This window comes from Cherax quadricarinatus, chromosome 2 (assembly GCF_038502225.1).
Source record: "Cherax quadricarinatus isolate ZL_2023a chromosome 2, ASM3850222v1, whole genome shotgun sequence".
NCBI classification, from domain to species: domain Eukaryota; kingdom Metazoa; phylum Arthropoda; class Malacostraca; order Decapoda; family Parastacidae; genus Cherax; species Cherax quadricarinatus.
The window spans coordinates 12,137,865-12,164,775 of NC_091293.1; the positions used below are offsets into that span (position 1 = coordinate 12,137,865).

At 43.5% G+C, this 26,911-nt stretch overlaps 1 protein-coding gene across 1 annotated transcript in view; it reads left to right on the forward strand.

Moving 5' to 3' along the window:
* Window positions 1-26,911, forward strand: part of LOC128704412 (cytochrome P450 4c3-like) — a 48,532-nt gene that overhangs the window by 15,352 nt on the left and 6,269 nt on the right. The window contains exons 2-4 of the mRNA XM_070087337.1: window positions 16,503-16,596; window positions 18,042-18,227; window positions 20,381-20,450. Coding sequence (XP_069943438.1) covers window positions 16,503-16,596; window positions 18,042-18,227; window positions 20,381-20,450 — 350 coding nt within the window. The remainder of the gene's footprint in view (window positions 1-16,502; window positions 16,597-18,041; window positions 18,228-20,380; window positions 20,451-26,911) is intronic.

Sequence of the window (26,911 nt, forward strand, 5' to 3'; positions counted from 1 at the left end):
TTTTACCTCTGTACCACTATGGTACACTCCCACACTTGTTCCTCTGTACCACTATGGTAGAGTCCCACTTATGCCTATGTACCACTATGGTACACTCCCACACTTGTACCTCTGTACCACCATGGAACACACCCACAATTATACCTCTGCACCACTATGTTAGAGTCCCTCACTTGTACCTCTGTACCAATCTGGTACACTCCAACACTTGTACCTCTGTACCACTGTGGTACACTCCCAAACTTGTACCTCTGCACCACTGTGGTACACTCCCACACTAGTAGCTCCGTACCACTGTGGTACACTCCTGCACTTGTACCTTTGTACCAGTGTGACACACTCCCACACTTGTACCTCTGTACCACTGTGGTACACTCCCGCACTTGTACCTCTCCACCACTGTGGTACGTTCCCACACTTGTACCTCTGTACCACTGTGGTACACTCCCACACTTGTACCTCTGTACCACTGTGGTACACTCCCACTATTGTACCTCTGTACCACTGTGGTACACTCCCACACTTGTATCTCTGTACCACTGTGGTACACTCCCACACTTGTACCTCTGTACCACTGTGGTACTATCCAACACTTGTGCGTCTGTTCCACTGTGGTACACTCCCACACTTGTACCTCTGTACCACTGTGGTACACTTCCACACTTGTACCTCTGTGGTACACTTCCACACTTGTACCACTGTACCAATGTGGTACACTCCCACACTTGTACCTCTGTACCACTGTGTTACACTCCCACACTTGTGCCTCTGTGGTACACTTCCACACTTGTACCTATGTGGTACACTTCCACACTTGTACCTCTGTACCACTGTGGTACACTCCCACACTTGTACCTCTGTACCACTGTGGTACACTCCCACACTTGTACCTCTGTACCACTGAGATTCACTCCCACACTTGTACCTCTGTACCATTGTGGTACACTCCCACACTTGTACCTCTGTACCACTGTGGTACACTTCCACACTTGTATCTCTGTACCACTGTGGTACACTCTCACACTTGTACCTCTGTACCACACTGGTACACTTCCACAATTGTACCTCTGCACCACTCTGGTACACTCCCACACTTGTACCTCTGTACCACTGTGGTACACTTCCACACTTGTACCTCTGTACTACTGTGGCACACTCCCACACTTGTACCTCTGTACCACTGTGGTACACTTACACACTTGTACCTCTGTACCACTCTGATACACTCCCACACTTGTACTCTCTGTGCCATTGTGGTACACAACCACATTTGTACCTCTGTATCACTCTGGTTCACTCCGACACTTGTACCTCTGTACCACTCTTGTGCACTCCCACACTTATACCTCTGTACCACTGTGGTACACTTCCACACCTGTACCTCTGTACCACTGTGTTACACTCCCACACTTGTACCCCTGCATCACTGTGGTTCAGTCCCACACTTGTTCCTCTGTACCACTGTGGTACACTCCCACACTTGTACCTCTGTACCACTGTGGTACAATCCAACACTTCTGCCTCTGTTCCACTGCGGTACATTCCCACACTTGTACCTCTGTACCACTGTGGTACACTTCCACACTTGTACCTCTGTGGTACATTTCCACACTTGTGACACTGTACCACTGTGGTACACTCCCAAACTTGTACCTCTGTATCACTGTGTTACACTCCCACACTTGTACCTTTGTGGTATACTTCCACACTTGTACCTATGTGGTACACTTCCACACTTGTACCTCTGTACCACTGTGGTACACTCCCACACTTGTACCTCTGTACCACTGTGGTACACTCCCACACTTGTACCTCTGTACCACAGTGGTACACTCCCACACTTGTACCTCTGTACCATTGTTTTACACTCCCACACTTGTACCTCTGTACGACTGTGGTACACTTCCATACTTGAACCTCTGTACCACTGTGGTACACTCTCACACTTGTACCTCTGTACCACTGTGTTACACTTCCACACTTGTACCTCTGTACCACTGTGGTACACTCCCACACATGTACCTCTGTACCACTCTGGTGCACTTCCACACTTGTACCTCTGTACCACTGTGTTACACTCCCACACTTGTACCTCTGTACCACTGTTGTACATTCGCATACTTGTACCTCTGTACCACTGTGGTACACTCCCACACTTGTACCTCTGTACCACTGTGGTACATTCCCACACTTGTACCTCTATGCCACTGTGGTACACTCCCACACTTGTATCTCTGCATAACTGTGGTTCACTCCTACACTTGTACCTCAGTACCACTGTGGTACACTTCCACACCTGTATCTCTGTACCACTGTGGTACACTCCCACACTTGTACCTCTGTACCACTATGGTGCAATCCCACACTTGTGCCTCTGTTCCACTGTGGTACACTCCCACACTTGCACCTCTGTACCACTGTGGTACACTTCCACACTTGTACCTCTGTGGTACACTTCCACACTTGTACCACTGTACCACTGTGGTACACCCCGACACTTGTACCTCTGTACCACTGTGTTACACTCCCACACTTGTACCTCTGTGGTACACTTCCACACATGTACCTATGTGGTACACTTCCACACTTGTATCTCTGTACAACTGCGGTACACTCCCACACACGTACCTGTGTACCACTGTGGTACACTCCCACACTTGTAAGTCTGTACCACTGTGGTACACTCCCACACTTGTACCTCTGTACCACTGTGGTACAACTCCACACTTGTCCCTCTGTACCACTGTGGTACACTCCCACACTTAAACCTCTATACCACTGTGGTACACTTCCACACTTGTACCTCTGTACCACTGTGGTACAGTCCCACACTTGTTCCTCTTTACCACTATCGTTAAAGTGTGGGAGTGTACCATAGTGGTACAGAAGTACAAGTTTGGGAGTGTACCATAGTGGTACAGAGGTACAAGTGTGGGACTGTATCATAGTAGTACAGGGTACAAGTGCGGGATGGAACCATAGTGGTACAGAAGTACAAGTGTGGGATTGTACAATAGTGGTACAGAGGTGCAAGTGAGGGACTGCAACATAGTGGAACAGAGGAACAACTGTGGGAGTGTACCGTAGCGGTACAGAGGTAAAACTACGGTACACTATAGTACACTCACACTTTTACCTCTGTTCCACTAGGGTACACTCCCACAGTTGTTCCTCTGTTCCACTATGTTGCAGTCCCTCACTTGTACCCTGTACCACTATGATACAGTGCCACATTTGTACCTCTGTACCATTATGGTACACTAACACACTTGTACTTCTGTACCACTATGGTAGAGTCCCACACTTATACCTCTGTACCACTATGGTACACTCCCAAACTTGTACCTCTGTACCATCATGGTACACACCCACAGTTATACCTCTGTACCACTATGTTAGAGTCCCTCACTTGTACATCTGTACCTCTATGGTAAAATCACACACTTGTACCTCTGTACCACTATGTTACAGTCCCACACTTGTACCTCTGTACCACAATGGTACAATCCCGTACTTGTACCTTGTACGACTATGATAGAGATCCACACTTGTACCTCTGTAACACTGTGCACACTCCCACTTGTACCTCTGTACCATTATGGTACACTCCCACACTTGTTACTCCGTAACAGTATGGTAGAGTCCCACACTTGTACCTCTGTACCACTATGGTACACTCCCACACTTGTACCTCTGTACCACTATTTTACACACCCACACTTTTACCTCAGTACCACTATAGTACACTCCAACACTTGTACCTCTGTACCACTTGGATACAGTCCCTCACTTCTACCTCTGTACCACTATGGTACGCTCCCACTGTTTCTCTCTACCACTATGGTACACTCCTACACTTGTACCTCGGTACCACTATGGTACACTCTCACACTTTTACTTCTATACCACTATAGTACACTCCCACACTTTTCCTTCTGTACCACTACTGTACACTTCCACACATGTACCTCTGTACCACTGTGGTACACTCACACACTTGTACCTCTGTACCACTGTGGTACGCTCCTGCACTTATACCTTTGTACCAGTGTGACACATTCCCACACTTGTACCTCTGTACCACTGTGGTACACTCCCACACTTGTACCCCTCCACCACTGTGGTACACTTCCACACTTGTACTTCTGTACCACTGTGGTACACTCCTGAACTTGTACCTCTGTTCCACTACGGTACACTCCCACATTTGTACCTTTGTACAACTGTGGTACAATCCCACACTTGTACCTCTGTACCAATGTGGTGCACTTCCACACTTGTACCTCTGTACCGCTGTGGTACACTTCCACACTTGTACCTCTGTACCACTGTGGTACACTCCCACAATTGTACCTCTGTACCACTGTGGTACACTCCCACTCTTGTATCTCTGTACCACTGTGGTACACTCCCACACTTGTACCTCTGTACCACTGTGGTACAATCCAACACTTCTGCCTCTGTTCCACTGTGGTACACTCCCACACTTGCACCTCTGTACCTCTGAGGTACACTTCCACACTTGTACCTCTGTGGTACACTTCCACACTTGTACCACTGTACCACTGTGGTACACTCCCACACTTGTACCTCTGTACCACTGTGTTACACTCCCAAACTTGTACCTCTGTGGTACACTTCCACACTTGTACCTATGTGGTACACTTCCACACTTGTACCTCTGTACCACTGTCGTACACTCCCACACTTGTACCTCTGTACCACTGTGGTACACTTCCACACTTGTACCTCTGTACCACTGTGGTACACTCTTACACTTGTACCTCTGTACCTCTGTGGTACACTCCCACACTTGTACCTCTGTAGCACTGTGGTACACTTCCACACTTGTACCTCTGTGCCACTGTGGCACACTCCCACACTTGTACCTCTGTACCACTGTGGTACACTTACACACTTGTACCTCTGTACCACTCTGATACACTCCTACACTTGTACCTCTGTGCCATTGTGGTACACTACCACACTTGTACCTCTGTATCACTCTGGTTCACTCCCACACCTGTACCTCTGTACCACTCTTGTACACTCTCACACTTGTACCTCTGTACCACTGTGGTACACTCCCACTCAAGTACCTCTCTACCACTCTAATGCACTTCCACACTTGTACCTCTGTACCACTGTGGTACACTCCCACACTTGTACCTCTGTTCCACTGTGGTACACTCCCACACTTGTACCTCTGTGCCACTGTGGTACACTCCCACACTTGTATCTCTACATCACTGTGGTTCACTCCCACACTTGTACCTCAGGACCACTGTGGTACAATCCCACACTTGTACCTCTGTACCCATGTGGTGCACTTCCACACTTGCACCTCTGTACCACTGTGGTACACTCCCTCATTTGTACCTCTGTACCACTGTGATACACTCCAACACTTGTATCTCTGCACCACTGTGGTACACTCCTACACCTGTATCTCTGTACCACTGTTGTACACTCCCACACTTGTACCTCTGTACCACTATAGTACAATCCCACACTTGTGCCTCTGTTCCACTGTGGTACACTCCCACACTTGCACCTCTGTACCACTGTGGTGCACTTCCACACTTGTACCTCTGTGGTACACTTCCATATTTATATCACTGTACCACTGTGGCACACTCCCACACTTGTACCTCTGTACCACTGTGTTACACTCCCACACTTGTACCTCTGTGGTACACTTCCACACTTGTACCTATGTGGTACACTTCCACACTTGTAACTCTGTACAACTGTGGTACACTCCCACACTTGTACCTGTGTACCACTGTGGTACACTCCCACATTTGTACCTCTGTACCACTGTGGTACACTCCCACACTTGTACCTCTGTACCACTCTGGCACACTTCCACACTTGTACCTCTGTACCACTGTGGTACACTCCCACACTTGTACCTCTGTACCACTGTGGTACACTTCCACACTTGTACCTCTGTACCACTGTGGTACAGTAACACACTTGTTCCTCTTTACCACTATGGTAAAAGTGTGGGAGTGTACCATAGTGGTTCAGAAGTACAAGTGTGGGAGTGTACCATAGTGGTACAGAAGTACAAGTGTGGGACTGTATCATAGTGGTACAGGGTACAAGTGCGGGATTGTACCATAGTGGTACAGAAGTATAGGTGTGGGATTGTACCATAGTGGTACAGAGGTGCAAGTGAGGGACTGCAACATAGTGGTACAGAGGAACAACTGTGGGAGTGTACCGTAGTGGTACAAAGGTAAAACTACGGTATACTATAGTACACTCACACTTTTACCTCTGTACTACTAGGGTACACTCCCACAGTTGTTCCTCTGTACCACTATGTTGCAGTCCCTCACTTGTACCTCTGTACCACTATGGTACAATCCCACACTTGTACTTCTGTACCACTATGGTACAATCCCGGACTTGTGCCCTGTACCACTATGATACAGTGCCACACTTGCACCTCTGTACCATTATGGTACACTAACACACTTGTACTTCTGTTCCACTGTGGTACACTCCCACACTTTTACCTCTGTACCACTATGGAATACTCCCACACTTGTTCCTCTGTACCACCATGGTACACACCCACAATTATACCTCTGTACCACTATGTTAGAGTCCTTCACTTGTACCTCTGTACCACTCTGGTACACTCCCCCACTTGTACCTCTCTACCACTATGGTAAAATCACACACTTGTACCTCTGTACCACTATGTTTCAGTCCCACACTTGTACCTCTGTACCACAATGGTACAATCCCGTACTTGTACCTTTTACGACTATGATAGAGCCCCACTTGTACCTCTGTAACACTGTGGTACACTCCCACACTTGTACCTCTTTACCATTATGGTACACTCCCACACTTGTTACTCTGTAACAGTATGGTAGAGTCCCACACTTGTACCTCTGTACCACTATGGTACACTCCCACACTTGTACCTCTGTACCAATATGGTACACATCCACACTTTTACCTCAGTACCACTATGGTACACTCCCACACTTGTACCTCTGTACCACTTGGATACAGTCCGTCACTTGTACCTCTGTACCACTATTGTACGCTCCCATTGTTTCTCTGTACCACTATGGTACACTCCCACACTTGTACCTCTGTACCACTATGGTACACTCCCACACTTTTACTTCTATACCACTATAGTACACTCCCACACTTGTCCTTCTGTGCCACTACGGTACACTCCAACACTTGTACCTCTGCACCACTGTGGTACACTCCCACACTTGTACCTCTAGCCCTCTCAGAAGGGGCAAATATCTTGTTTACTGCTACAGTGAGTAATTGATCACAGATGCTGTACGAGTATGCGTGGTCAAATAACCTCTGCTCCTTGCAGTCCAGTGTTGCAAAGTGTATTTTTATAAGAGACAGTACATCTCTTACTTTAGCAGGACAATTAAGGGAAATCCTGCTCCCTATTTATCACCATAGTAAAGATAGTGGACATTGTTGTCTATGCTTAAGACAGCAAGAATCAAACATTCTGCTTTGCTTCATCGAGGAAGTGGCAAGGAAGCAAAAAGTACTAGGTCATCTTTTTTTTTTTGTTCTAGGGGAGCAACGGCGTGGGGCGCTGTGGCGTCTTCAGATTACTTTTGACTCTACTGAGAGTGACACTGACGCCAGGATAACCAACAAAGAACACTGATCTGTGCGTTAGTGTGGACAAAGTGTCTCACAAAACACGATAAACACTTACAGAGAAGTGTGATCAACTTCTTAGTGATATTGTGTGAACAATTGTTGATGAGCAGTGTAACAACGAGTGTTGCGATCCAACAGAGTGTAGTGCGACATTCTTCAAAGAACACTATTCTTCAATCAATTCAACGGATATCCGGGCGTAATTACGGGTCAGATACATATACCCAGGTAAGTGTTCTAACTCGTGATGTACTACTATTGACTGCGCAGTTGAGCATAAAGTCGTGAGTTAGTCACTTATCATAAACCCCGGTGATATGCGGACCACTGAGTCCACACAAGTAGGTATTTTGTCAGCCATCAGTGAATGACATAACACCCCCTAGGGGTAATTTATAATCTTACAAATTATATTTCTTGACAGCCCAGGTTGAGATGGTTTCGACAGCTTCTAGACCTTGTCTGCAGGGGCGGCTGTGCAGGCGATGAGTTGTCCTTTTAAGTTAAGTATAAGTATTTAAACTTAACTGGTAATGCCATTTCTCAACATAAATTGTTTTCGAGATTGGAGCAGTGGATGCAGGGTACCATCCCCCGTTTTCTTGTTGGGTGAGTCACCCAGCTCCCGTTTTCTTTGGGTGAACGCTGGGTGAACGCCCGTTTTCTTTTGGCTATCCATTCTCTGTGATTGAGTCTGGAGGGACTCATTTATACTGATTTATATTGTAAAACACTAGTTTTACAGCTTTTTTCGAAGGACCTTGGCTCATAGGTTATTTGTACACTGTAGTACAACATATTTGGACCACAGTGTGGACTTTATCCGGTTCGAAGGACCAATTTATGTTGAGAAATGGCATTAACAGTTAAGTTTAAAGACTTATACTTATCTTAGAAGGACAACTCATCGCCTGCACAGCCGCCCCTGCAGACGAGGTCTAGAAGCTGTCGAAACCATCTCAACATGGGCTGTCAAGAAATATAATTTGTAAGATTATAAATTACCCCTAGGGGGTGTTATGTCAGCATATTTCATTCACTGATGGCTGACAAAATACCTACTTGTGTGGACTCAATGGTCCGCATATCACCGGGGTTTAAGATAAGTGACTAACTCACGACTTTATGCTCAACTGCGCAGTCAACAGTAGTACATCACGAGTTAGAACACTTACCTGGGTATATGTATCTGACCCGTAATTATGCCCAGATATCCGTTGAGTTGATTGAAGAATAGTATTCTTTGAAGAATGTCGCACTACACTCTGTTGGATCGCAACACTCGTTGTTACACTGTTCATCAACAATTGTTCACACAATATCACTAAGAAGTTGATCACACTTCTCTGTAAGTGTTTATCGTGTTTTGTGAGACACTTTGTCCACACTAACCCACAGATCAGTGTTCTTTGTTGGTTATTCTGGCGTCAGTGTCACTCTCAGTAGAGTCAAAAGTAATCTGAAGACGCCACAGTGCCCCACGCCGTTGCTCCCCTAGCACAAAAAAAAAGCTGACCTAGTACTTTTTGCTTCCTTGCCACTTCCTCGATGAAGCAAAGCAGAATGTTTGATTCTTGCTGTCTTAAGCATAGACAACAATGTCCACTATCTTTACTATGGTGATAAAGTGGGAGCAGGATTTCCCTTAATTGTCCTGCTAAAGTAAGAGATGTACTGTCTCTTATAAAAATACACTTTGCAACACTGGACTGCAAGGAGCAGAGGTCATTTGACCACGCATACTCGAACAGCATCTGTGATCAATTACTCACTGTAGCAGTAAACAAGATATTTGCCCCTTCTGAGAGGGCTGGGCCCCTCAGGGCAGAAAGGGGCTGAAGGGGCTGAAGGGGGCGGATACCCCCCTCCTGGAGAAAATTTCTCCACACTCCCACACTTTTACTTCTATACCACTATAGTACACTCCCACACTTGTCCTTCTGTGCCACTACGGTACACTCCCACACTTGTACCTCTGCACCACTGTGATACACTCCCACACTTGTACCTCTGTACCACTGTGGTACACTCCTGCACTTATACCTTTGTGCCAGTGTGACACACTCCCACACTTGTACCTCTGTACCACTGTGGTACACTCCCACACTTGTACCTCTCCACCACTGTGGAACACCTCCACACTTGTACCTCTGTACCACTGTGGTACACTCCTGAACTTGTACCTCTGTTCCTCTATGGTACACTCCCACACTTGTACCTTTGTACCACTGTGGTACACTGCCACACATGTACCTCTGACCCACTTTGGTACACTCCTACACTTGTACGTCTGTACCACTGTGGAACACTCCCACACTTGTACCTCTCCACCACTGTGGTACACTCCCAAATTTGTACCTCTGTACCACTGTGGTACACCCCCACACTTGTACCTCTGTGCCATAGTGGTACACTCCCACGCTTGTACCTCTGTATCACTGTGGTACACTCCCACACTTGTACCTCTGTGCCACTGAGGTACACTTCCACACTTATACCTCTCAACCACTGTGGTACACTCCCATACATGTACCTCTGTACCACTGTGGTACACTTCCAAACTTGTACCTCTGTACCACTGTGGTACAATCCTACACTTGTACCTCTGTACCACTGAGGTACATTCCCACATTTGTACCTCTGTACCACTGTGGTACACTCCCACACTTGTACCTCTGTACCACTGTGGTACAATCCCACACTTGTACCTCTGTACCAATGTGGTGCACTTCCACACTTGTACCTCTGTACTACTGTGTTACACTCCCACACTTGTACCTCTGTACCACTGTGGTACACTCCCACAATTGTACCTCTGTACCAATGTGGTACACTTCCACACTTGTATCTCTGTACCACTGTGGTACACTCCCACACATGTACCTCTGTACCACTGTGGTACAATCCAACACCTGTGCCTCTGTTCCACTGTGGTACACTTCCACACTTGTACCTCTGTATCACTGTGGTATACTTCCACACTTGTACCTCTGTGGTACACTTCCACACTTGTACCACTGTACCACTGTCGTACACTCCCACACTTGTACCTCTGTACCACTGTGTTACACTCCCACACTTGTACCTCTGTGGTACACTTCCACACTTGTACCTATGTGGTACAATTCCACACTTGTACCTCTGTACCACTGTGGTACACTCCCACACTTGTACCTCTGCACTACTGTGGTACACTCCCGCACTTGTACCTCTGGACCACTGTGGTGCACTCCCACACTTGTACCTCTGTACCACTGTGGTACACTTCCACACTTGTAGCTGTGTACCACTGTGGTACACTCTCACACTTGTACCTCTGTACCACTGTGGTACACTTCCACACCTGTTCCTCTGTACAACTATGGTACACTCCCACACTTGTACCTCTGTACCACTGTGGTACACTTCCACACTTATACCTCTGTTCCACTCTGATACACTCCCACACTTGTACCTCTGTGCCATTGTGGTACACTGCCACACTTGTACCTCTTTATCTCTCTGGTTCACTCCCTCATTTGTACCTCTGTACCACTCTTGTACACTCCCACACTTGTACCTCTGCATCACTGTGGTACACTTCCACACCTGTACCTCTGTACCACTGTCGTACACTCCCACACAAGTACCTCTGTACCACTCTGGTGCACTTCCCCACTTATACCTCTGTACCACTGTGGTACATTCCCACACATGTACCTCTGTACCACTGTGGTACACTCCCACACTTGTACCTCTGTACCACTGTGGTACACTCTCACACCTGTACCTCTGTGCCACTGTCGTACACTCCCTCACTTGTATCTCTGCATCACTGTGGTTCACTCCCACACTTGTACCTCAGTACCACTGTGGTACAATCCCACACTTGTACCTCTGTACCAATGTAGTGCACTTCCACACTTGTACCTCTGTACCACTGTGGTACACTCCCTCACTTGTACCTCTGTACCACTATGGTACACTCCCACACTTGTATCTCTGCACCACTGTGGTACACTCTCACACCTGTACCTCTGTGCCACTGTGGTACACTCCTTCACTTGTATCTCTGCATCACTGTGGTTCACTCCCACACTTCTGCCTCTGTTCCACTGTGGTACACTCCCACACTTGCACCTCTGTACCACTGTGGTACACTTCCACACTTGTACCTCCGTGGTACACTTCCACGCTTGTACCACTGTACCACTGTGGTACACTCCCACACTTGTACCTCTGTACCACTGTGTTACACTCCCACACTTGTACCTCTTGGGTACACTTCCACACTTGTACCTATGTGGTACACTTCCACACTTGTACCTCTGTACAACTGTGGTAAACTCCCACACTTGTACCTGTGTACCACTGTAGTACACTCCCACACTTGTACCTCTGTACCACTGTGGTACACTCCCACACTTGTACCTGTGTATTACTGTGGTACACTTCCACACTTGTACCTCTGTACCACTGTGGTGCACTCCCACACTTGTACCTCTGTACCACTCTGGCACACTTCCACACTTGTACCTCTGTACCACTGTGGTACACTCCCACATTTGTACCTCTGTACCACTGTGGTACACTTCCACACTTGTAACTCTGTTCCACTGTGGTACACTCCCACACTTGTACGCTGTACCACTATGATACAGTCCCACACTTGTTCCTTTTTACCACTATGGTAAAAGTGTGGGAGTGTACCATAGTGGTACAGAAGTACAAGTGTGGGAGTGTACCATAGTGGTACAGAGGTACAAGTGTGGGACTGTCATAGTGGTACAAAGTATAAGTGCGGGATTGTACCATAGTGCTGCAGAAGTACAAGTGTGGGATTGTACCATAGTGGTACAGAGGTGCAAGTGAGGGACTGCAACAAAGTGGTACAGAGGAACAACTGTGGGAGTGTACCGTAGTAGTACAGAGGTAAAACTACGGTACACTATAGTACACTCACACTTTTACCTCTGTACCACTATGGTACACTAACACACTTGTACTTCTGTACCACTGTGGTACACTACCACACTTTTATCTCTGTGCCACTATGGTATACTCCCGCACTTGTTCCTCTGTACCACTATGGTTGAGTCCCACACTTATACCTCTGTACCACTCTGGTACACTCCCCCACTTGTACCTCTGTACCTCTATGGTAAAATCACACACTTGTACCTCTGTACCACAATGTTACAGTCCCACACTTGTACCTCTGTACCACAATGGTACAATCCCGTACTTGTACCTTGTACGACTATGATAGAGCCCTACACTTGTACCTCTGTAACACTATGGTACACTCCCACACTTGTACCTCTGTACCATTGTGGTACACTCCCACACTTGTTACTCTGTAACAGTAAGGTAGAGTCCCACACTTGTACCTCTGTACCACTATGGTACACTCCCACACTTGTACCTCTGTACCACTATGGTACACACCCACACTCTTACCTCAGTACCACTATGGTACACTCCCACACTTGTACCTCTGTACCACTTGGATACAGTCCCTCACTTGTACCTCTGTACCACTATGGTACGCTTCCACTGTTTCTCTGTACCAATATGGTACACTCCCACACTTGTACCTCTGTACCACTATGGTACACTCCCACAGTTTTACTTCTGTACCACTATAGTACACTCCCACACTTGTCCTTCTGTACCACTACGGTACACTCCCACACTTGTACCTCTGCACCACTGTTTTACACTCCCACACTTGTACCTCTGTACCACTGTGGTACACTCCCACACTTGTACCTCTCCACCACTGTGGTACACTGCCACACATGTACCTCTGAACCACTTTGGTACACTCCTACACTTGTACGTCTGCTCCACTGTGGTACACTCCCACACTTATACCTCTGTACCACTGTGGTACACTCCCAAACTTGTACCTTTGTACCACTGTGGTACACTCCCACACTTGCACCTCTGTGCCATTGTGGTACACTCCCACGCTTGTACCTCTGTACCACTGTCGTACACTCCCACACTTGTACCTCTTTGCCACTGTGGTACACTCCCACACTTGTACCTCTGTACCGCTGTGGTACACTCCCGCACTTGTACATCTGTGCCACTGTGGTAAACTCCCACACTTGTACCTCTGTACCACTGTGGTACACTCCTACACTTGTACCTCTGTACCACTGTGGTACACTTCCACACTTGTACCTCTGTACCACTGTGGTACACTCCCACACTTGTACCTCTGTACTGCTGTGGTACACTCCCGCACTTGTACATCTGTGCCACTGTGGTACACTCCCACACTTGTACCTCTGTACCACTGTGTTACATTCCCACACTTGTACCTCTGTGGTACACTTCCACACTTGTACCTGTGGTACACTTCCACACTTGTACCTCTGTACAACTGTGTTACACTCCCAAACTTGTACTTGTGTACCACTGTGGTACACTCCCACACTTGTACCTCTGTACCACTGTGGTACACTCCCACACTTGTACCTCTGTACCACTGTGGTACACTTCCACACTTGTACCTCTGTACCACTGTGGTACACTCCCGCACTTGTACCTCTGTACCACTATGGTAAAATCACACACTTGCACCTCTGTACCACTATGTTACAGTCCCACACTTTTACCTCTGTACCTCAATGGTATACAATCCCACACTTGTACCTCTGTGCCATTGTGGTACACTACCACACTTTTTACCTCTGTATCACTGTGGTTCACTCCCACACTTGTACCTCTGTTCCACTCTTGTACACTCCCACACTTGTACCTCTGTACCACTGTGGTACACCTCCACACTTGTACCTCTGTACCACTGTGGTACACTCCCACACATGCACCTCTGTACCACTCTGTTGCACTTCCACACTTGTACCTCTGTACCACTGTGGTACACTCCTACACTTGTACCTCTGTACCACTCTGGTACACTCCCACACTTGTACCTCTGTGCCACTATGGTACACTCCTACACTTGTACATCTGTGCCACTGTGGTACATTCCCACACTTGTACCTCTGCATCACTGTGGCTCACTCCCACACTTGTACCTCTGTACCACTGTGGTACACTTATACACTTGTACCTCTGTACCTCTGTGGTACACTTCTACACTTGCGTCTCTGTACCACTGTGGTTCTCTCCCACACTTGTACCTCTGTACCACTGTGGTACACTCCCACACTTGTACCTTTTTGCCACTGTGGTACACTCCTACACTTGTGCCTCTGTACCACTGTGGTACACTTCCACACTTGCACCTCTGTACCACTGTGGTACACTTCCACGCTTGTACTTCTGTGGTACACTTCCACACTTGTACCTCTGTTCATCTGTGGTACCCTCCCACACTTGTACCTCTGTACCACTCTGGTACACTCCCACACTTGTACCTCTGTACCACTGTAGTACACTCCCACACTTTTTCCTCTGTATCACTGTGGTACACTTCCACACTTATACCTCTGTACCACTGTGGTACAATTCCACACTTGTACCTCTGTAGCACTGTGGTACTCTCCAACACTTGTACCTCTGTACCACTTGGTACACTTCCACACTTGTACCTCTGTACCACTGTGGTACACTCCCACGCTTATACCTCTGTACCACTGTGGTACACTTCCACACTTGTACCTCTGTACCACTGTGGTACACTCTCACACTTGCACCTCTGTACCACTGTGGTACACTCCCACACTTGTACCTCTATACCACTGTGGTGCACTCCCACACTTGTACCTCTATACCACTGTGGTACACTCCCACACTTGTACCTCTATACCACTGTGGTGCACTCCCACACTTGTAACTCTTTCCACTGTGGTACACTCCCACACATGTACCTCTGTACCACTGTGGTACACTCAAACACTTGTACACTCTATCACTGTACCACTGTGGTACACTCCCACACTTGTACCACTCTATCACTGTACCACTGTGGTACACTCCCTCACTTGTACCACTGTACCACTGTGGCACGCTCCCACGCTTGTACCTCTGTACCACTGTGTTACACTCCCACACTTGTACCACTGTGGTACACTCCCACTCTTGTACCACTGTACCACTGTGGTACACTCCCACACTTGTACCACTGTACCACTGTGGTACACTCACACACTTGTACCTCTGTACCACTGTACCACTGTGGTACACTCCCACACTTGTACCACTGTACCACTGTGGTACACTCCCACACTTGTACCACTGTACCACTGTACCACTGTGGTACACTCCCACACTTGTACTACTGTACCACTGTACCACTGTGGTACACTCCCACACTTGTACCACTGTACCACTGTGGTACACTCCCACACTTGTACCACTGTACCACTGTACCACTGTGGTACACTCACACACTTGTACCTCTGTACCACTGTACCACTGTGGTACACTCCCACACTTGTACCACTGTACCACTGTGGTACACTCCCACACTTGTACCACTGTACCACTGTGGTACACTCCCACACTTGTACCTCTGTACCACTGTACCACTGTGGTACACTCCTACACTTGTACCACTGTACCACTGTGGTACACTCCCACACTTGTACCACTGTACCACTGTGGTACACTCCCACACTTGTACTACTGTACCACTATAGCACTGTACCTCTGTACTATTTTAGTTTTCAATTATAATTAAACTTTTAATAAGACTTTGAGTCAAGTTTTTATAATATGTAAGTATGAAAAAAATTTGAGGAGCAAAACTGGAATAATTTTTGTTTTCTTTATTGTATTTCTTTGGGAACGCTAAATCGGCAAGGGTCACTCAGAGTTTTGGAAAGCAATCAGGTTTGACCTCCGTCAAGTAATCATGTGACCTCCTCCTTCAGGTCGTACTGAATAACACGAAGCATCTTGACAAGAGTCACCAGTACGACTTCTTCCACCCCTGGCTGGGCACCACTGGTCTCTTCATCTCAAAAAGTAAGTAATACATACTCTTTAAAGGTCACTTTTATCCATTATCTTCCACCCCTGGCTGGGCACCACTGGTCTTCTCAGTATCTTCCACCCCTGGCTGGGCACCACTGGTCTCCTCAGTATCTTCCACCCCTGGCTGGGCACCACTGGTCTCCTCAGTATCTTCCACCCCTGGCTGGGCACTACTGGTCTCCTCAGTTCCAAAAGTAAGATATACTGTGTGAAGGTCACTTAAGTCTGATTTATCCCACTCGTGGCTGGTGAGTAACACAGAGTGTCTGAAGGTCATTTACGTCTCGCAATTCGTGAGAAATAAAACATATTACGTTTAAACTTTTACGAATTTATGTTTTACAAACATAAGATCAGTGTTCCGTATTGATGGTGTACTAAGCTAACCTGTCACTGTGACAGGCCCAAGAGACTTTGTCACTATGTACTATGTGACGAGGTAAATATCTTGTGCGACTTTTTATGTTACGAGGTAAGCATGTGCTATGAAACCTGACGTACGAACTTAAAAAAAAAAATTGGCTTGTTGTGTATAGAACAAGATGCTATGATGGGAAGACGTAGGGGGTCAAAAATTTTCGTATACTCTGGTTAATAATCCTCCATATTCCTAATCTCGTTTCTCTCCAGTGATCCTAATCTCCCACTGCTTGAGGAACCTTAGTTCTCCAGCTAGCCTTAACATAGTGTTAATAAATCTCGCCTTTGGTCAAGTTAATTACTTTAAGGCACTATGCCTCGCAGGTTCCTTAGAATCAGTGATAGATACAATAGAATAAAGGAAAGACGGGTGGAGACCGTTTTTATTTTAACGTTTTTACGTTCTATTGTTGTTAGGTAAGACACATATGCAACAGTTAGGTATCTTTATTTCGAAACGTTTCGCCTACACAGTAGGCTTCTTCAGTCGAGTACATAAAAGTTGATAGAAGCAGAAGATACTTGAAGACGATGTAATCAGTCCATCACCCTTAAAGTTTTGAGGTGGACTGACCACCTCAAAACTTTAAGGGTGATGGACTGATTACATCGTCTTCAAGTATCTTCTGCTTCCATCAACTTTTATGTACTCGACTGAAGAAGCCTACTGTGTAGGCGAAACGTTTCGAAATAAAGATACCTAACTGTTGCATATGTGTCTTACCTAACAACCTGTCGGTATTTTATACCATTTTAATGTACGTTCTATTGTTTTAATAAAGCTCTACAAAGAGCGACACCTTTGTCAGAATTAAAACTTGCTCTACATTGGTTCTTTTCTTAAGTCACTGGTAATTGTCCACAGCATGTATGCACTGAGAGGTGTATGTCTCAGTACATACACGCTGAGAGTTTACTTTAATCCCTACTTTACGGATTAAAGCGCCCTTGACCCCTCGCACAGTCGACAGGCTTGAAGCCCAGTTAACCAACTTTGTCCTCTTCTTCGTGTTCAGCGAGCGACTGGCACACACGCAAAAAGCTCCTCACTCCGGCCTTCCACCTCAAGGTCCTGGAGCAGTTCGTGGACGTGTTCAACATCCAGAGCAACAAACTCGTCAGCAAGCTGAAGAAGGAGGCTGACGGTTGTGTCTTCGATATCTTCCCCTACATCACCAATTGTACTCTGGACATCATCTGTGGTAGGTACTCACACCATCACCTATTATCCTTATGCCTTTCCACACAGGTCGGTATATAGGTAAAGAGATATTATCCTACCTCAGAATATTTTAAATCCAAGCAGCAGTATCTAAAATATTGTCAGTCCACAGGATATCACCAACAACAATCGACTAAATACATGAATAGGTGCAACAAGATGTCTCGCTCCGCCTGGCAGTTGAACCTCACCTCTTTTCGTTTGTGACGCAAATGCTCTTATAAGTAATCCTTAATTATATAGTATTAGTAGTAATGACAGTAGTAATAGCATTTGCAGCAGCAGAAGCGATAGTTGCTGTAGTAGTAGCAGTTGTAGTTGTAGTAGTAGTAACAGTAGTGGTCGTAATAATATTTAATTACCAGTAGTATTATTGTCATTATTATTATAATTATTTTTTATTTATTATTATTATTATTATTATTATTATTATTATTATTATTATTATTATTATTATTATTATTTTATCGTTCATAGAAGCGAGTACATTCTTTTCAATCAAAGAGAAATTTCATTACTATTGATATATTATTGGTTCCATAATGACATTTTTACGTTTGATATAATATTTAGATTTTAATGCCAGCTCCTGTTGATGTGTTGATTGCACGTGAAATGCCTAGAACTATCATATACAGTGGACCCTCGACTAACGCTATTAATCCGTTCCTGAGAGCTCATCGTTAGTCAGAATAATCGTTAGTCAAGTTAATTTTCCCCATAAGAAATAATGGAATTCAAATTAATCCGTGCAAGACACCCAAAAGTATTGAAAAAAAAAGTTTTAACACATGAAATATTAATTTTAATACACACAAACTGAAGAAGACATGCACAGTTACATGACACTTACCTTTATTGAAGATCTGGTGATGATTGATGGGATGGGAAGAGGGGAGTGTGTTGATGGTCTTAGTGTTTAGAAGGGGAATCCCCTTCCATTAGGACTTGAGGTGGCAAGTCCTTTTTCGGGGTTACTTCCCTTCTTTTAATGCCACTAGGACCAGCTTGAGAGTCACTGGACCTCTGTCGCACAACAAATCTGCCCATAGAGGCCTGTACCTCCCGTTCCTTTATGACATTCCTAAAGTGTTTCACAACATTGTCAGTGTCACCATTAAACACTTGTTCAGGTTTCAGTCCTTCACTGTCTATGTACTCCTTGAATTCCTGCACATATTTTTCAGCTGCTTTTTGGTCCAAACTGGCAGCCTCACCATGCCTTATCACACTATGTATGCCACTACGATTCTTAAATCTCTCAAACCAACCTTTGCTGGCCTTAAATTCACTCACATCACTACTAGTTGCTGGCATTTTTCTAATTAAATCGTCATGCAACTTCCTAGCCTTTTCACATATGATCGCTTGAGAGATGCTATCTCCTGCTATCTGTTTTTCATTTATCCATACCAATAACAGTCTCTCAACATCTTCTATCACTTGCGATCTCAGTTTCGAAAACATAGTTGCACCTTTGGCAAGAACAGCTTCCTTGATTGCCGTTTTCTTGGCCACAATAGTAGCGATGGTTGATTGGGGTTTTGTGTACAGCCTGGCCAGCTCGGAGACATGCACTCCACTTTCATACTTAGCAATGATCTCTTTCTTCATATCCATAGTAATTCTCACCCTTTTTGTTGTAGGGTTGGCACTAGAAGCTTTCTTGGGGTCCATGGTGACTTATTTTGCAGGTGCAATCACTAAAAAGGCTGTGATAATATGAAATGTTCCGATTGTATGCTTGGAAGCGACCTCGGTGGCTGGCTGGCTTGTAAACACTGGCCAGAAGTGGACGCGTCTCAGACGGAGCGAATAGTGTTGGTCGAGTTTTTTAGTGCTAATCGAGGCAAAATTTTTGCAATAAAATGTATCGCTAGTCAGATTTATCGTTAATCGATGCCATCGCTGGTCGAGGGTCCACTGTATATATGTATATATATATATATATATATATATATATATATATATATATATATATATATATATATATATATATATACATATATATATACATGTATATATATATATATATATATATATATATATATAAATATATATATATATATATATATATATATATATATATATATATATATATATATATATATATATATATATATATATTGACAGAGACAGCGATGGGGTGTTCAGTCAACGCCCAGGACAACCCTGAGTCAGACTACATTATGGCCATCCACAGGTAAGCCACAATTTTTTAAATGGTTGAATTTTTATGGTTGATGTTCCACCCTACATATAACATTAGTATTAATTTATTAAGTAGTATAAAATAAAGTTAGGTTAGGCAATACATTGTTTTGAGTTAACTTGCAGAATAAAAGGTTAGGTTATTTTAGGTTAGGTAAGGTAAGTCTAGGTTAGGTTAGGTTAGGTTAGGTTAAGTTAGGTTAGGTTAAGTTAGGTTAGGTTAAGCTAGGTTACGTCGTGGAAAAATATGGGTGATACTTCTTTTAATAAATCTTTTAAGCGTTGAATAAGTTCCATAGTTTTTCGATGTTGTTATGTCTACTTATGGCACCTTATTGTATGTTATTTTTGTAGCTACCAACTTGTGAATTTTATTTTGTCAATTTAAATCTAGTTATACTCTTGATCTTGTTAACAACCTATATCAGACCCTAGTGCAATTGTTCTTGTTAACAACCTATATCAGACCCTAGTGCAATTGTTCTTGTTAACAACCTATATCAGACCCTAGTGCAATTGTTCTTGTTAACAACTATATCAGACCCTAGTGCAATTGTTCTTGTTAACAACCTATATCAGACCCTAGTGCAATTGTTCTTGTTAACAACCTATATCAGACCCTAGTGCAATTGTTCTTGTTAACAACCTATATCAGACCCTAGTGCAATTGTTCTTGTTAACAACCTATATCAGACCCTAGTGCAATTGTTCTTGTTAACAACCTATATCAGACCCTAGTGCAATTGTTCTTGTTAACAACCTATATCAGACCCTAGTGCAATTGTTCTTGTTAACAACCTATATCAGACCCTAGTGCAATTGTTCTTGTTAACAACCTATATCAGACCCTAGTGCAATTGTTCTTGTTAACAACCTATATCAGACCCTAGTGCAATTGTTCTTGTTAACAACCTATATCAGACCCTAGTGCAATTGTTCTTGTTAACAACTATATCAGACCCTAGTGCAATTGTTCTTGTTAACAACCTATATCAGACCCTAGTGCAATTGTTCTTGTTAACAACCTATATCAGACCCAAGTGCAATTGTTCTTGTTAACAACCTATATCAGACCCTAGTGCAATTGTTCTTGTTAACAACCTATACCAGACCCTAGTGCAATTGTTCTTGTTAACAACCTATATCAGACCCTAGTGCAATTGTTCTTGTTAACAACCTATATCAGACCCTAGTGGAATTGTTCTTGTTAACAACCTATATCAGACCCTAGTGCAATTGTTCTTGTTAACAACCTATATCAGACCCTAGTGCAATTGTTCTTGTTAACAACCTATATCAGACCCTAGTGCAATTGTTCTTGTTAACAACCTATATCAGACCCTAGTGCAATTGTTCTTGTTAACAACCTATATCAGACCCTAGTGCAATTGTTCTTGTTAACAACCTATAACAGACCCTAGTGCAATTGTTCTTGTTAACAACCTATATCAGACCCTAGTGCAATTGTTCTTGTTAACAACCTATATCAGACCCTAGTGCAATTGTTCTTGTTAACAACCTATATCAGACCCTAGTGCAATTGTTCTTGTTAACAACCTATATCAGACCCTAGTGCAATTGTTCTTGTTAACAACCTATATCAGACCCTAGTGCAATTGTTCTTGTTAACAACCTATATCAGACCCTAGTGCAATTGTTCTTGTTAACAACCTATATCAGACCCTAGTGCAATTGTTCTTGTTAACAACCTATATCAGACCCTAGTACAATTGTTCTTGTTAACAACCTATATCAGACCCTAGTGCAATTGTTCTTGTTAACAACCTATAACAGACCCTAGTGCAATTGTTCTTGTTAACAACCTATATCAGACCCTAGTGCAATTGTTCTTGTTAACAACCTATATCAGACCCTAGTGCAATTGTTCTTGTTAACAACCTATATCAGACCCTAGTGCAATTGTTCTTGTTAACAACCTATATCAGACCCTAGTGCAATTGTTCTTGTTAACAACCTATATCAGACCCTAGTGCAATTGTTCTTGTTAACAACCTATATCAGACCCTAGTGCAATTGTTCTTGTTAACAACCTATATCAGACCCTAGTGCAATTGTTCTTGTTAACAACCTATATCAGACCCTAGTGCAATTGTTCTTGTTAACAACCTATATCAGACCCTAGTGCAATTGTTCTTGTTAACAACCTATATCAGACCCTAGTGCAATTGTTCTTGTTAACAACCTATATCAGACCCTAGTGCAATTGTTCTTGTTAACAACCTATATCAGACCCTAGTGCAATTGTTCTTGTTAACAACCTATAACAGACCCTAGTGCAATTGTTCTTGTTAACCTATATCAGACCCTAGTGCAACTGTTCTTGTTAACAACCTATATCAGACCCTAGTGCAATTGTTCTTGTTAACAACCTATATCAGACCCTAGTGCAATTGTTCTTGTTAACAACCTATATCAGACCCTAGTGCAATTGTTCTTGTTAACAACCTATATCAGACCCTAGTGCAATTGTTCTTGTTAACAACCTATATCAGACCCTAGTGCAATTGTTCTTGTTAACAACCTATATCAGACCCTAGTGCAATTGTTCTTGTTAACAACCTATATCAGACCCTAGTGCAATTGTTCTTGTTAACAACTATATCAGACCCTAGTGCAATTGTTCTTGTTAACAACCTATATCAGACCCTAGTGCAATTGTTCTTGTTAACAACCTATATCAGACCCAAGTGCAATTGTTCTTGTTAACAACCTATATCAGACCCTAGTGCAATTGTTCTTGTTAACAACCTATACCAGACCCTAGTGCAATTGTTCTTGTTAACAACCTATATCAGACCCTAGTGCAATTGTTCTTGTTAACAACCTATATCAGACCCTAGTGGAATTGTTCTTGTTAACAACCTATATCAGACCCTAGTGCAATTGTTCTTGTTAACAACCTATATCAGACCCTAGTGCAATTGTTCTTGTTAACAACCTATATCAGACCCTAGTGCAATTGTTCTTGTTAACAACCTATATCAGACCCTAGTGCAATTGTTCTTGTTAACAACCTATATCAGACCCTAGTGCAATTGTTCTTGTTAACAACCTATAACAGACCCTAGTGCAATTGTTCTTGTTAACAACCTATATCAGACCCTAGTGCAATTGTTCTTGTTAACAACCTATATCAGACCCTAGTGCAATTGTTCTTGTTAACAACCTATATCAGACCCTAGTGCAATTGTTCTTGTTAACAACCTATATCAGACCCTAGTGCAATTGTTCTTGTTAACAACCTATATCAGACCCTAGTGCAATTGTTCTTGTTAACAACCTATATCAGACCCTAGTGCAATTGTTCTTGTTAACAACCTATATCAGACCCTAGTGCAATTGTTCTTGTTAACAACCTATATCAGACCCTAGTACAATTGTTCTTGTTAACAACCTATATCAGACCCTAGTGCAATTGTTCTTGTTAACAACCTATAACAGACCCTAGTGCAATTGTTCTTGTTAACAACCTATATCAGACCCTAGTGCAATTGTTCTTGTTAACAACCTATATCAGACCCTAGTGCAATTGTTCTTGTTAACAACCTATATCAGACCCTAGTGCAATTGTTCTTGTTAACAACCTATATCAGACCCTAGTGCAATTGTTCTTGTTAACAACCTATATCAGACCCTAGTGCAATTGTTCTTGTTAACAACCTATATCAGACCCTAGTGCAATTGTTCTTGTTAACAACCTATATCAGACCCTAGTGCAATTGTTCTTGTTAACAACCTATATCAGACCCTAGTGCAATTGTTCTTGTTAACAACCTATATCAGACCCTAGTGCAATTGTTCTTGTTAACAACCTATATCAGACCCTAGTGCAATTGTTCTTGTTAACAACCTATATCAGACCCTAGTGCAATTGTTCTTGTTAACAACCTATATCAGACCCTAGTGCAATTGTTCTTGTTAACAACCTATAACAGACCCTAGTGCAATTGTTCTTGTTAACCTATATCAGACCCTAGTGCAACTGTTCTTGTTAACAACCTATATCAGACCCTAGTGCAATTGTTCTTGTTAACAACCTATATCAGACCCTAGTGCAATTGTTCTTGTTAGCAACCTATACCAGACCCTAGTGCAATTGTTCTTGTTAACAACCTATATCAGACCCTAGTGCAATTGTTCTTGTTAACAACCTATACCAGACCCTAGTGCAACTGTTCTTGTTAACAACCTATATCAGACCCTAGTGCAATTGTTCTTGTTAACAACCTATATCAGACCCTAGTGCAATTGTTCTTGTTAACAACCTATATCAGACCCTAGTGCAATTGTTCTTGTTAACAACCTATATCAGACCCTAGTGCAATTGTTCTTGTTAACAACCTATATCAGACCCTAGTGCAATTGTTCTTGTTAACAACCTATATCAGACCCTAGTGCAATTGTTCTTGTTAACAACCTATACCAGACCCTAGTGCAATTGTTCTTGTTAACAACCTATATCAGACCCTAGTGCAATTGCAAGTACCATTTTAATTTGTATTTTTATATTATAAGTTTATACCTAGTTGTACTTTAGCTCATTCTAGCTCAATACATAGACAACACTAAATTCATTATATTAGACCTTAGTGCAATTACAAGAGTGAGTCTGGTGCCACTTATAATTTTTTTTATAGTATTAGTTTATACCTAGTTGTACTTTAGCTCATTCTAGCACAACACATAGACAGTATCAACTTCATTATGTTTATTAGTGACTATACTCTATATGACAAAAGTGCTTTAGCTATATACTTGTCCATACCTCCCACCACTACAGAAATCAGTATTAGAACTCACCACATAATACAGGATATAAACAACCACTATTTAAACCTAAAAGATTAATGATCACGTTGACCCTGATCTAAACCTCCATAATCTAACACAAAATCAAAACTTATTGGAAAGTAACTGCCTTTATTACACAGCATCACAAGCCAGCACTATCCTGAACACTGCTCAAAGTCTATCAGTTCTTAACTACAACATCAGGTCCTTAAGCAAACACTATGATGACCTCCTGGCACTCCTTGAGTCACTAAAGACACCCTTCTCCTGCATTATTCTTACTGAGACCTGACTTAAGCAGGACACAATTGATATCTACCCACTACCAGGATACACAGCAATCCACAACTACAGACCATACCAAGTTGGGGGTGGTACTGCAATCTATTACACTAACCAACTATCTTGTATTAGCACTAATTGCTTTAGTGATGAATGTGGGGAATACATTTTTGCTAATTTTACTGTAAAAAACCTCAAGACGCCTATAACAATCGGTGCCATATACCGGATACCCCACACAAACATCCCAAACTTCAGTGAGAATCTAAAGTCACTAATAACAAACAGACAAATAAACAAGCACCATCATCTCTTAGCTGGAGACTTCAATATCAACCTTGGCCTACCAGATGATCAGACTGTAACTGATTTCATCAACAATATGAACAACACACTTCTCATTCCAAAAATAACTAAACCAACCAGGCTGACTGAGACAAGTGCAACCATAATAGACCACATATGGACCAATGTACTAGCCCCCCTTAAATCAGGGATAATCACAGACAGCACTACTGACCACTACCCAACCTTCCTCTTAACAAACATTAGTAAGCCACCACTCGAATACAACAAAGTTCCATTTAGACTACATGACGAGGCCTCAATAAGGAATTTCACAGCAGACCTAGAGACTGTTGACTGGCCTACAGAATTCTCCAATGCCAATGGTATTGACGATTGGACAGACATTTTTCTTAACAAAATACTTAGACTATACAATAAACATTGTCCTATAAAGACGAAACATATCACAAATAAACGGCTTGGTTGCCCATGGCTAACCAGCAGCATTCTAAAATTCATTGATAAGAAACACCAATATGAAAAGCAATGTAGACAGGGCTTAATGCACAAAGATATTCTTAAACAATATTCAACAGTTCTCACCAAATTAATAAAGAAAGTCAAACAACTGTACTACTCCAGCAGATTCACTGACACAAGAGGAGATATAAAAAAGACCTGGAAAATACTTTCCCAGATTCTGGGGACCCACAAACTGAAAAAAAAACAAGAATATTGTCCTAACTAAACCTCATGAAACACCACTACATCCCACTGATACAGCTAACAAGATAAACGACTTCTTCTCAAACATAGGATCTAATCTCGCCAGTAAAATCCCACGTACCAATGCCCGTGCCGGGGACTACCTAGATGGGAATTTCCCAAATTCCTTCTATTTTGTACCAACTGAGCCCATGGAAGTCACCACGATCATAAAGTCACTTAAAAATAACTCGGGGAATCTGTCTCACGTCCCACCATTATTGTACAAGCGAGCGGCCCATGTCCTTTTGCATGTATTACGTTACTTTATAACAAGTCACTAGAAACTAGCACTTTCCCGACACT